At 47.8% G+C, this 13,015-nt stretch overlaps 1 protein-coding gene across 9 annotated transcripts in view; it reads left to right on the top strand.

Moving 5' to 3' along the window:
- Positions 1-13,015, top strand: part of TLN2 (talin 2) — a 222,880-nt gene that overhangs the window by 116,141 nt on the left and 93,724 nt on the right. For all 9 annotated transcript variants that reach the window (XR_008311436.1, XR_008311437.1, XM_053272347.1 and 6 more), the window contains 5 exons: positions 2,506-2,677; positions 5,075-5,172; positions 5,632-5,761; positions 7,175-7,327; positions 12,843-12,985. Coding sequence is in view for 7 of the 9 variants with exons in the window: in XM_053272347.1 (XP_053128322.1) it covers positions 2,542-2,677; positions 5,075-5,172; positions 5,632-5,761; positions 7,175-7,327; positions 12,843-12,985 (660 nt within the window). In the remaining 2 variants the exon portion in view is untranslated. The remainder of the gene's footprint in view (positions 1-2,505; positions 2,678-5,074; positions 5,173-5,631; positions 5,762-7,174; positions 7,328-12,842; positions 12,986-13,015) is intronic.

Here is a 13,015-nt window from a genome sequence, read left to right on the forward strand (position 1 = left end):
TCTGAGTTCCACTTCAGTGAAATTATTGCGCCGTTTTCCGCGTGGGTTTTTGCTGCAACTCCTGGCAGGCTGTGAGGTACGCCGGGGAGGCCCATGTGCAGCTCAAAGAGGAGCCGTTGAGTGCGCAAAGGGCACTGCTCATCCCTTCCTGATCCTGCCGGTCCCTGGAATTCAGTTTTGTGACTAGCCAGGGAGGAGGGCTGCTGTTTTACCAGCTGCTGGAAATTATGAAACGCATCTCAGAGAGAAAGAGAGAAAGCCCTGGAAACAAGCAACAGAAAGCACTCTGCTTCTTCACAGGGCCATTGTCGTAGAAGCAGCAGCAGCAGCAGCAGTAGTAGTCGTTTTAATGTTTATCTATTTATTTTATTTTACATTCATATTCTGCTCTTCCTCCAAGGAGCCCAGAGTGTTGTACTACAAACTTGAGTTTCTCCTCACAACAACCCTGTGAGGTAGGTTAGGCTGAGAGAGAAGTGACTGGCCCAGAGTCACCCAGCAAGTCTCATGGCTGAAGGGGGATTTGAACTCGGGTCTCCCTGGTCCTAATCAAGCACTCTAACCACTATACCACGCTGGCGCTCTGTTTGCACTGTGTGTTCTGCACAGGCTGGAGGGAGCTTGGGGTACTCCTGGTGTCTGTCTCAGGGAGGGTGTCTGAGCTTGCGGCACCTCTCACAGCACGGATCAGGGCCTCTGCTCCGCCCTCCCTTGGAGTCGTTGGAGTTGTGGGGGGGGGGGCAGCAGGGAGGGTCCAGTCCACATGGTAGTTGGGATGGGGGGAGAGCCAAAGTCTCTAGGGCCCAGCACACTTCAGTTGGGCTCACGGATTTGCAGACTGGTTGACTGCATTCCAGAGTCTGTGGCCTTCAGGGGCGGGGGGGCAGGACATGGGGCACGAGCCCCAGTGGATTGCTCAGAGCCCTGGATCTCGTCAGCCCCCTCCCTCCTTCCTGAGGTCTTCCAGAAAGGAAGCCCAGCTGTGGAGGCACCTGCACCCAGCGGGGGGTGAGGGGTAGCTCCCGGCCTCACCTGGATCTCCTGCTTCATCATAAGGGTCCTGCATTCTAGTAGTAAAGGTAAAAGGTAAAGTTGTGCAGTCACATCGGTGTCGGCTCCTGGCGCCCACAGAGCCCTGTGGTTGTCTTGGGTAGACTACAGGAGGGGTTGACCATTGCCTCCTCCCACCCAGTATGAGATGATGCCTTTCAGCATCCTCCTATATCGCTGCTGCTGCCTGATATAAGAGTTTCCCATAGTCTAGGAAACATACCTTTTCCCCATTTCATGGTGGCATTTTAAACTTGCCTAGGGAGCAAGAGGTTGCCGGTTTGAATCCCCGCTGATATGATACCAGCGGGGACTCGAACCGGCAACCTCTGGCTTGCTAGGCAAGTTTAAAATGCCACCATGAAATGGGGAAAAGGTGGCCGTTGGGCTGTCCCTGTGCACCTTGGGGGTTATGCTCTTCACCAAAAAGGCTCAAGGTGTATGTGTTGTCCCAAGAAGGGAACAGAAGGCACAGGTATGTTTGAGTTTAATTATCAAATGGGGAGCTGTGGACATGGGCCCTGGCTCTTTTAGGCAGCCAGCAATGCCCCTGGTGGCCTTTATTCAGACTCTGAAATGGAAAAACAGCACAGCCACCACCACCGAGTTCCAGAGGCGCTGGCCCGGATCTGTCCTATTACTGGCATCACCGCTGCTGGTTATAAGAGCCAGTATAGTTTAGTGATCAGAGTCTTGGAATGGAACCAGGGAGTCCTGGGTTCCATTCGCGGCTCAGCCCTGAAGTGCACTTTGGACCATTCACTATTTCATAGCTGAGCCTACCTCACAGGATGGTTGTGAAGATAAAATGTGTGGGAGAGACACTCCCCTGCACTGTTTGGAGGATGCACAGAACACAAATGTCACACTAGCCAGTAGTGTGCTGCAGAGATGGGCAGAGGGGCAGTCGCTGTGCTTTTTCCCCCTCCAGGGTCTCAGACTGGCCAGGTTTTGAGCAGTTGCATTTGGAGCTACGTGTGTAATTTGTTTCACCTAATAACTCATATAAAATAGCCGTCACTGAATCGTCCATTCACTTAGCTGGATGTTTAGAGCAGACCCACTGAAATAATAATACTTGAATTACAGTGCAATCCTATACATGTCCGCTGAGTTCAGTGGGGCTTACTCCAAGGCCAGTGGGTATAGGGTTGCATATTCTTGTAAGAGAACCCCCCAAATGATTGCATCTGTCTAAGTGGGGTCTGCAGCCAGGGCTGTATGGCTGTCGGGGGAGCATGACTATGAGAGCACCCGCACTTCTGAATTTGCAGCGACACCACCGCCAACACTAATCATTTTTATAGCACTGAGTCAGTTACGTGTCTGTACTGTTTTGCAAAGATGGGGTCTGTAGATACCAGAGCAGCAGTGGAGGAATCGGTTTGGTTACTGCATGACTCCAAAAGGCCAGAATGCTTATAAATAATAATCCACTTCCTCCCCACCTTTCAGGTAACAGAAAGAGAAGCCTGTCTGTGACCCAGCAACATGGTCGCGTTGTCCTTGAAGATCTGCGTCCGCCACTGCAATGTGGTCAAGACCATGCAGTTTGAGCCGTCCACGGCGGTGTACGATGCCTGCCGGGTAATCCGCGAGCGAGTGCCCGAGGCTCAGACGGGGCAAGGTGAGCAACTCCCAGTCTCTGGAATGATGATAGAAAGCACAGCGGGGGAGGAATCCCCAAAGATGCTGAATAACCATTCATTCGATATCCGATTATTCCCTGGCACGTTCTGGGCATAGAAGTGCTCCCCCTCAAAGGCATATGAGGTATGCTATAATATCTCTCCCTGGGGATTGTATCCCACATCAGCAGGGATATTTGTGCTGATCTAACACACAGTATCCGCCGACATTGATATTGAGCATTATCACAAGAGCTGGTCTTGTGGCAGTGAGCGTGAACGGTCCTCTTTGCTAAGCAAGGTCCGCCTTCGTTCGCATTTGAATGGGAGACTGCATCTGTGAGGACTGCACGAGATTCCCCTGAGGGGATGGGGCCATCGCTCAGTGGAAGAGCATCTGCAGGCCTGCTGCTTTCAGAAAGAAGGCCCCCAGCATCTCCAGGTAGCGGTGGGAGAGACTCCTGCCTGAAACCTTGGAGAAGCCACTGCCAGTCAATGTAGACGATACTGAGCTAGATAGATTTTTTGCTATTGTACAGCCACTCGTCAATTACGGTTTTCCCAATCGCGGATTTGAGTTTCCATGACTGAGAAATTATGACTGCCCTCACCAACATCAACCCAAGTATCCACAGTTTGGCAACTTGTTGTTGTTGTTGTTGTTGTTAATAAATGATTGGGGGGGGGGCATGTTCCAGGGTCAGGATCATTTCTGGGGGTCGAGGGTGATTGGGGGGGGAGGGCGTCATTTCCAGGGGACGGGGGACATTTCTGGGGGGCAGGGATGATTTTCAGGGGGCAATTCTATTTTTTACCTTATTTTCAGTCTTTCCACGACCACGATCCCCCAACCCCCTGTTTGCCATTAGTCTAAATGGCTCGTCTACCACGAATTCGCCAACCGCAAGGTTTTCTGGGAACGGGACCCTCGCGGTTGGCGAGGGACAACTACATTTAGTTTAACTTCTAAAGAAGTCTCCACTTGGATGCTGCTTTGTGGTGCTTTGGATGCTGCTTAAACGAATTCCACCTCCAGCCACAAGGGCCAACGGCCATTGGGAGTTGCGGTCCAACCACATCTGGGGACCTGAGCATGCTTGCATTAACCGAAAGGCTGGGATTCAGGATTATTTGTGGGTAGCTCTTCAATGCAGCCATGTCCTATTAGGAGGCCAAAGGCAAGTTCAACTTAAGTTCACAATTAAGGCTTGGTGCACAGCAACACCCCCATGCACGCAGCAGAGATGGGGACGTGATTGGCATTGTTGCCCATGAGCTCATTGACATCCTCCCTGGAGCCTCGGATTCTGGCCTGGACGTTCTGTCCACGCTGCAGCCCGTTTTGCTCGCCAGCAGGTTCACCGAGTGCCTGCTCTGAGCTGCCGGCTTAATATAATAGACGCTGATGGAGTGGAAGCATTAGCTCTAAACTACTTGGGATTATTTGGTTCATTACTTGCAAGCACAGCCTTCATTAATTAGCAGTGAGTGATTAAAGTGCTCTCCTCGGAGCGTTGCCTGTCGGTGCGGCTGCTTCCGTCTGCTCCGTCCCTTGCCATTCCTGCCGGGATCCCTTCTTGGCTTTCAGCCCCTTCGGCTGCCTCGCCACCTCCTTTCTCTTTGACTGCATGGTTGCGGCAATGTGGATGATTTCCACCAATAGAAAACTAGAACACTGAATGCAGAAACGTTGACCTTCCCAATTATTAAGGCAGTTCACACAATTATAATGAGAGAAGAGACCAACTCTGGTTCGGGAGCTGTGCGATCCATTTTGTGATTGTGTGTAAGGGAAGCGGGAAGAAGGGATTGTTTGAGAGAGAGGAGCTGGGTCGGAGGGCGCTGTCCTGCCCATCTCTCACACCCAGTACTTTACCAAGGTACTTTACCATTTCCTCCCTTTCCGACCTTGCTGTTTCCCTCGCGCATGATCACAAAACGGGAGCATAAAAAGCTCTCCAACCAGGCTACAACACTTGTCCTACCCTAATTATAATTGTGTAAGCAGCCTTAGAGTTTATCAATCGTTCCACCCCCCAAATCCTTCCTTTTTTCTTTTTCTTTTATTTTCTGCAAATTTGAATGTTAATTTTCTTAAGGTGTCCCCCCCCCCAGTTCTATATACAAGGTTACACTTGAATTCCTCCCATCCTCTCCAAACCAAATAATCAATTGTTCCAGCGACCATAAGCTTTGAACTATATTAAGTGAGTTAATTGTAGAAAAGGAGAGGAGGAAAGTGGTGGGTGGGAAGAGATAGTAGAGGGGAGGGAAAGGGATGGGGAACACGTAGAGAGGAAATGTTTTCAGGTGGAAAACTTCATTTGAAGCTGAGGAATGGAGGTCCTGTTGGTTCTGCAGTCTGAAGTCCTTTCTCTTCTATCTTCGTTTCTCAGCCTCTGACTACGGGTTATTCCTGTCCGATGATGATCCACGGAAAGGCATTTGGTTGGAAGCTGGCAGAACCCTGGATTACTACATGCTACGAAATGGGGTACATCCTAAATATCTGTGCTTCTCTCCAGGGCCTCTAACTGGAATTCAGAAGGCTATATTTTTAAAAAAGGACCTCTTATTTAGGAAGCTTGGGAATAATTGAAGATGGCCCCAAAGTCAAAATTCCAACTTTCTCCCTGCTGGTGGTAAAAATGCAGTAATAAACTATATAATTAAAACTTTGTGGCCTTGTCATGGTACCCCAAAACCTGCTGCCTGAAGGGGGCGACCTCTCCCTGCCTAATGATGGGGCAGTTACCTTACCCTGCAGGACAGTGTGTGGATACAAGCCGGTTAAACTTCCTTGATGTGGACTAGTTTAAATTTAATTTAAATGTAAATAGGGATTGTAAAGGATTGTGAATGCAGAGCTTCAGAATGAAAACTAATCTGTTTCTGAGCTGTGCAATGCAATATCAATTTGATCGCTCTTGTCTCCCTGTGACCAACTTCCTAGGATATTTTGGAATATAAAAAGAAACAAAGGCCACAGAAAATACGGATGCTGGATGGGTCAGTGAAGACGGTGATGGTGGATGACTCTAAAACGGTCGGGGAGTTGTTGGTCACCATTTGCAGCCGGATCGGTAAGACCATCAAATCGCGATGTTATAAGTTTATTCGGTCATTGACCAGCAAATCAAATCAAGAGTTATTCGTTGTTCTATGATTGCTCTCACCATCTCACTCACCAGAGGGCACAGTGAATGGAAGACCTGGCCTCTCTTCACTCTCTGGCCCTTTATTTATTTGTTTATTCATTCATACCGCCCTTCCAAAATTGGCTCAGGGCAGTTTACAGATAAAACAAAGACAGTTAAAATCAATCAACAATTAAAAATATAAAATACCATAAAGCAAATAAACAATAAAACGGTTTAAAACCCTGAAAAACAGGTACATTGAAGACGCTTTGTAACAATTTAAAAACCCTGGAAGGCCAGGCCAAACAGATAGGTCTTAAGGGCTCTCTTAAAAAACCAATAAAGAGTTCGAATTACGGATATCTGCAGGGAGCGCATTCCACAGTCCAGGACCAGATACGGAGAAGGCCCGCCTCTGAGTCGCCACTAGACGTACTGGTGGTAACTGGAGATGGACCTCCTCAGATGATCTTAACGTGCGGTGGGGATCATACAGAAGAAGGCACTCTCTAAGATAACTCGGACTGAAGCCATTCAGGGCTTTAGTCACCAGCTCAGGAGTAAAAGATGGATCTGGACTGGGCTGGCTCAGAAGTCACACAGCACCATGGTTAAAGCCTGGCTCTGTGCAATGTCCCCGAGTCATGAGAACATGCGCTCCTCCCTCCCATACCTACCTGAGCATTTGCTTCTGGCCTAGGTTAAGTTAAACTAGCATCAGGTATGGCATCCAAATGGATCAATCTCCATTTATTCTAACCTACTTACTTGAAATAAACTGCCATTTGTATCCAAGGTTGGAGGGCCATTGTGGTTGGGGATGAAGGAGATGGTCGTCCACAACATCTGGGGGACCCAAGTAGCAGGTCACCCTCTGAGTTAAAGGGTTTATTACCAGGCAGAAGTGGGGTATTTTAGCCACCCCATGATGTAGGACTAAATACAAAGGATTGACTGTCTGTCCTGCCTGGGGGCAGGGTGCATTTGCAAGTGGTATGTCCTAAATGATCTCCTCCCATTTGGTGGATGGGGTGAGGGTCATTTTGGTGTCCTCCATATTATATAGGACACCCACTCACCCCTTATTTGTCCTTGTGAGAAATTGTATTTTTATGTTTTGTGTGCATGTGAAATAATGATTAAGGCCTATTAATTGGCCACTTGAAATTTAAGCACACATGCAGCTTAATTAACAGCACTCAGGTGTAGTGGGGCACGTTCTGGATTCTTTAACTCTCAGCAAGGGGAACTGTTCTGCTTTAAAGATTCCACATTTGGCTTCTACTGGTACATATGATTTTTGTCTCCATGTCCTGCTGACTGGGATTTGAGTTTATTGTATTCTTGTAATTCTAGGTATAACAAATTACGAAGAATACTCCTTAATCCAGGAGAGCAATGAAGAAAAAAAAGAGGAGGGCACTGGGACCCTGAAGAAAGACCGAACGCTCTTAAGGGATGAAAAAAAGATGGAGAAATTAAAGGCAAAGCTGCATACAGATGATGACCGTGAGTAGCATCCCTCCCCCACCCCCAGTGAAGGTCTTTTTCAGGTTAAACATGGAAAACCAAAGTGAGTAAGTAATGGCACTGACATAGGCCAATGCAAACTGTGTAATAACTTAAGCTCTGTTTTTATGGAGTGTGCTGCCAACAACACCTGAAATTTACATCATATTCCTAGTGGGGCTTGGGATCCTAACGTCTGTAACCACTCATGGTGGTTGATTAGATTTATTGCCAGACCCACAGAGAAGAGGTGCTGACGGACCCAATCTGTCCGAGTCCCATTCTCTGCAGAGAAGGCTGCTCTATTGGACCCCACAGAAGTGCATCAAGGAGGCGGGTGTGCATGTTTGAGAGGGAGAACAACAGCCAGAAGGTGGGCTGCACCACGCGGGAGAAGAAGGAAGCCCACAGAAGGCTTGACAAACTGGTCAAGAAAAGAAAGAACAATCAACGTTGTTTCTTAGGGGAAATTGTTCCTCATTTATACCATTAACTAGTCCATGTTAGCCAAAACAAGGAGCGCCTTTCTGTTCCACAACTTGTCTTTGTCCCTTACTGGTTCAGGCATCCCATCTCGTTCCTGCTGTGCTGGCTGAAGCAGAGAGAAGACTCCGGCCACAGTTGCAAGGTCACTGGAACTGATTTAGGTGTCCCTTGTCCAGGGGTTCTCAGCCTTGGGTCCCCCCACATGTTGCTGAGCTACAACTCCCATGGCCTTGGGCCATTGTGGCTGGGAAAGATGGAATTTGTGGTCAGCAACCCAAGATTTGGAGCCCCCTGCCCTAACTTGCGGATTGTTCTCATAATCAGGGTGGAGGAGCAGGGATAAAATGTGGTGATTCTCCTCAGTTCTTGCAGAGCATACCAATGTTTCTTGTATTAGGGAATCCCAGTTGTTGTTGACAACTAGCAAGCATGAATAGTTGACAGGCAAGTGCCACGCACATGCTTGTTAGCTCCATCTCTCCCCCACCCCAGCAAATTCTTTTTTCCCTTGCTCGAATTGGCTGCTAGCCATCCTGGGGCGCCTGGGGCCACTTCTAAGAGGTTAAGGAATGGACATAAGAACAGCCCTGCAGGATCAGGCCCAAGGAGGCCCATCTATTCCAGCATCCTGTTTCCCACAGTGGCCCACCAGATGTCTCTGGGAAGCCCACAGGCAAGAGGGGAGGGCAAGCCCTCTCTCTTGCTGTTGCTCCCCTGCAACTGATATTGAGAGGCATCGTGCCCCTGAGCCTGGAGGTGGCCTATAGCCACCAGACTAGTAGCCATGGATAGACCTGTCCTCCATAAATCTGTCTAAGCCCCTTTTAAAGCCATCCAAGCTGGTGGCCATCACCACAACTCATGGCAAAGAATTCCATAGATTAATTATGCACTGTGTGAAAAAGTACTTCCTTTTGTCGGTCCTAAATTTCCCAACCTTCAGTTTCATGGGGTGACCGCTGGTTCTAGTGTTGTGAGAGAGGGAGAAAAATTTATCTCTGTCCATCCTCTCCACTCCATGCATAATTTTATACACTTCGATCATGTCTCCCTTTAGTCACCTCTTTTCCAAGGTAAGGAGCCCCAGATGCTGTAGCCTCGCCTCATGAGGAAGGTGCTGCAGACCCCTGATCGTCTTGGTTGCCCTCTTCTGTACCTTTTCCAGTTCTACAATATCCTCCTTAAGATACGGTGACCAAAGCTGTACGCAGTACTCCAGATGTGGCCACACCATAGATTTTTCTGTTTAGGTATGGAATTGTTGCTGCTGCTGCTGCTGCTGCTGCTGCTGCTGCTGCTGCTGCTGCTGCTGCTGCTGCTGCTTCTCCTTCTCCTCCTCCTCCTCCTCCTCCTCCTCCTCCACCACTTTGGATGCTGATGGTCAATTCAGCGCGCTGTGTTTGCTGAAATCTGCAGAATGAAATATCAATAGTGTTTGCAAAGGAAGCTGAGACAAGACTCGCTTTGTTCTGTAACTTCAGCAGCGATCCATGTGGAAGGTGCACATGCACGAGTTGGCAGGAATACTTATTTTTGCAAAGGTCTCTCCTGACTTTACCTGTCACGCAAGATGGAGAGTTATTTGTCAGTTAAAATAAGAACTGTGTGAAGGAGTAGAAACAAACAAGAGGCTGCAATAAAATGCTAGGAAAATAAGCATCCTTGCAAAGCTGTTGTCCCCATTGAATATTAACTTTGCCTGAGGTGTGCCATGCTTTGAACCAGTCAAAAGAGGCTGCATACTGTTCATGTGAACAGTGAAATGTTTTTACGAATCCCAGCAGTTTGGGTGTTGATGCTCAGGCAAATCTCGAGGTTTGTGAGAATCTGATTGCAACACCCACCCTGAGCTGGTCAAACTGGTAGAATTATGGATTCAAACAAGAGGCCATGGCATTTTCATTCCCCACATGGCAACCTGAAATGTGTGTCTAGCTGTGACATGGGAGGAGAGCTGGTCTTGTGGTGGCAAGCATGAATTGTCCTCTTTGCTAAGCCGGGTCTGCCCTGGTTTGCATTGGAATGGGAGGCTCCCTGTGATATGAGCGTTAGAAGATATTCCTTTAGGGAATATTTCTTTAGTAGAAAGCAGCTTCCTATGTTCCTCTTTCCAAAGGACCATAGGAATGCATGGCATTTTTGAATGGCTGTTGGCCATTTGGAAATTCAGTGCATTTTTATGGCCCTTTGGAAGGAACCAGGGCTTTTCAGCGGGCATCCCTTGTCATTCATTTTAGGACAGTCATCCCTTGCCAACTGCGAAGGTTCCGTTCCGGCAAAACCTCACTGTTGACAAATTCTCAGTTGGCAAGCAATTGAAATCAATAGGAAACGGGGTTAGGGGAACTACAGTCATGAAAAGGCCATATAATCAAATTTTGAACCCCTCAAATCACTCAAAAGCACCTTTGAGCCCCCCCAAAACTACTCAAAGTCACTTTAGATTGCAGGCGGTTGTCAGGGTCGGCAAGAGGAATGAGTAGATTGAACCTCTGAAACACGCCCCCCCCCCAATTGTGGCCAAACTGCAGATACTCAGATCGCGATTGGCAAAACCAGTCACAATTTCCCAGTAATGAATATTCAAAACCGCTATTGGGAAAACCATTGTTGATGAGGGATGATTGTACATTCCCTAGAGCAGGGATTCTCAACGTTGGGTCCCCAGATGTATTAGACTTTAGTTCCCATAAGCCCCAGTGGCCTTCAGTTGGGGATTATGGGAGTTGAAGTACAATAACATCTGGGGACCCAACGTTGAGAATCCCTGCCCTAGAGCATCTGCTTTGCATGCAGAAGGTCCCAAGTTCCCTCCCTGGCAGCATCTCCAGGTAGGGCTGAGAGAGACTCCCGCCTGCAACCTTGGAGAAGCTGCTGCTGGTACTGAGCTGGATGGATCAAGGATTTGACTCAGTCGAAGGCAGCTTCCTATGTTCCTATGACAGTGGCTAGCACGGGAGGTCGGCATGGAGGAAGCCAACCGCAGCCAGCTGGAACAGAGCAAGTGCTTTCATCTGTAAGTTGACACAGGTGTCTCTCTAAGAAGGATTGATTCAGTTAGACCTGTTTGGCAACAAGTTGACCAGCAACTGTCAGCCTGGGCTGAATATTTTTGTGTGTCTCACTGGAAGCTGTCCAAGCAAAAAGACAAGGATGCTGTGATGCCATGGGAGTGCCAAGAAGGAACTTAATGTGGTGCTGAGCACAGAACTCTTTCGGGTAGTGAAATCCAAAACTGATTGTGAGCAGCTCCAAAAGGATCTCTCCAAACTGGGGGAGTGGGTGACAAAATGGCAAATGTGGTTCAGTGTTGGCAAGTGTAAAGTGATGCACATTGGGACAAAGAACCCCAACTTCAGGTATATGCTGATGGGATCCGAGCTGTCGGTGACTGACCAGGAGAGGGATCTTGGGGTCATGATGGACAGCTCGTTGAAAGTGTTGACTCAATGTGCAGCAGTTGTGAAAAAGGCCAATTCCATGCTAGCGATCATTAGGAAGGGGATTGAAAATAAAATTGCTAATATTATAATGCCCTTATACAAAACTATGGTGCAGCCACAGCTGGAGTACTGCATACAATGCTGGTCACCACATCTCAAAAAGGACATTGTAGAACTGGAAAAGGTGCAGAAGAGGGTAACCAAGATGATCAGGGGCCCAGAGCACCTTTCTTATGAGGCAAGGCTACAACACCTGGGGCTTTTTAGTTTAGAAAAAAGACTGTGGGGAGACATGATAAAGGTCTATAAAATCATGCATGTTGTGGAGAAAGTGGATAGAGAGAAATTCTTCTCCCTCTCACACAACATTAGAACCAGGGTCATCCCGTGAAATTGATTGCCAGGAAATCTAGGACCAACAAACGGAAGTACACAACACATAATCAACTTGTGGAATTCTTTGCCACAAGATGTGGTGACAGCCAACAACCTGGATGGCTTGAAGAGGGATTTGGATAACTTCATGGGGGAGATGTCTATCAATGGCTACTAGTCGGAGGGCTAAAGGCCACCTCTAGCCTCAAAGGCAGATGTCTCTGAGTACCAGTTGCAGGGGAGTAAGAGCAGGAGAGAGGGCATGCCTTCACCTCTTACCTGTGGGCTTTCCAGAGGCATCTGGTGGGCCACTGTGTGAAACAGGATGCTGGAGTACATGGGCCTCCTTGGGCCTGATCCAGCAGGGCTGTTCTTAATTTCACCCTCCACTTCCATTTATTTATTTATTTATTTATTTATTTATTTATTTATTTATTTATTTAAAAGCAAGTTGCAGGGCTGTTCAACTTTGGCCCTCCTGCAGATGTTGGCCTACAAGTCCCGTAATCACTGGCTATTGGCCTCTGTGGCTGGGGATTATGGGAATTGTCCAAAAACAGCTAGGGGGCCTAAGTTGAGCAGGCCTGCTCTAAAGAGATATGCAGGAGAGCGTGTGGCCACACCTTTGAGGAATTGGCCAAATCGGAATCCCAATAGTTGAGAAGGAGGACTTCAATGCCCTGAATGACTCCCTGCCTCTTGCTGTGACTAGCAAGGCCAGGAGGAATAAAGCAGAATAGTAATAAATCGCTGAATAAGTGATGCAAAATCTGAACAATCATGCAAATCTATGTAACTTACACAGGTTGCGGAATCCAGCTTTTCTTCACACAGAATTTGGATTGCAGGATTTTATTTATTTTACACAAACACTGCCTAAGGCTTCAAATTTTGTCTGGAATGTAGTGCCCTGATAACAGCCAATGATTTCTAGATGTAGCTGCCAGCATCTGGATTTTAATAACATTTTCCCATCACTGCGTCTAGATATTCAGGATGTGCTTTGAATTACAGAGGAGCCATGTTCTTATTCTCAGTTTGTGGAATTCAAATGCTTATTGCAACTTATCCATTTGAACAGGTAGCACCTGAACGTGTTCCCTGAATGTGTTAAGGTTAGGATGAAGGGTTTTTGCATTTGCAAGAGGGGGAGAAATATGTTAATAGGTGTTAATGTGCATTCCTATTCCTCCTCCTGCCCTGCCCTTCAGTAAACTGGTTAGATCACAGTCGGACGTTCCGAGAGCAAGGAGTGGATGAGAACGAGACGCTGCTGCTGAGACGCAAGTTCTTCTATTCAGACCAGAACGTCGATTCCAGAGATCCTGTTCAACTCAACTTACTTTATGTTCAGGTCAGGAAGGAATCCCTTTGACTCTGCCCC

This window comes from Hemicordylus capensis, chromosome 10, assembly GCF_027244095.1.
Source record: "Hemicordylus capensis ecotype Gifberg chromosome 10, rHemCap1.1.pri, whole genome shotgun sequence".
Taxonomy (NCBI): domain Eukaryota; kingdom Metazoa; phylum Chordata; class Lepidosauria; order Squamata; family Cordylidae; genus Hemicordylus; species Hemicordylus capensis.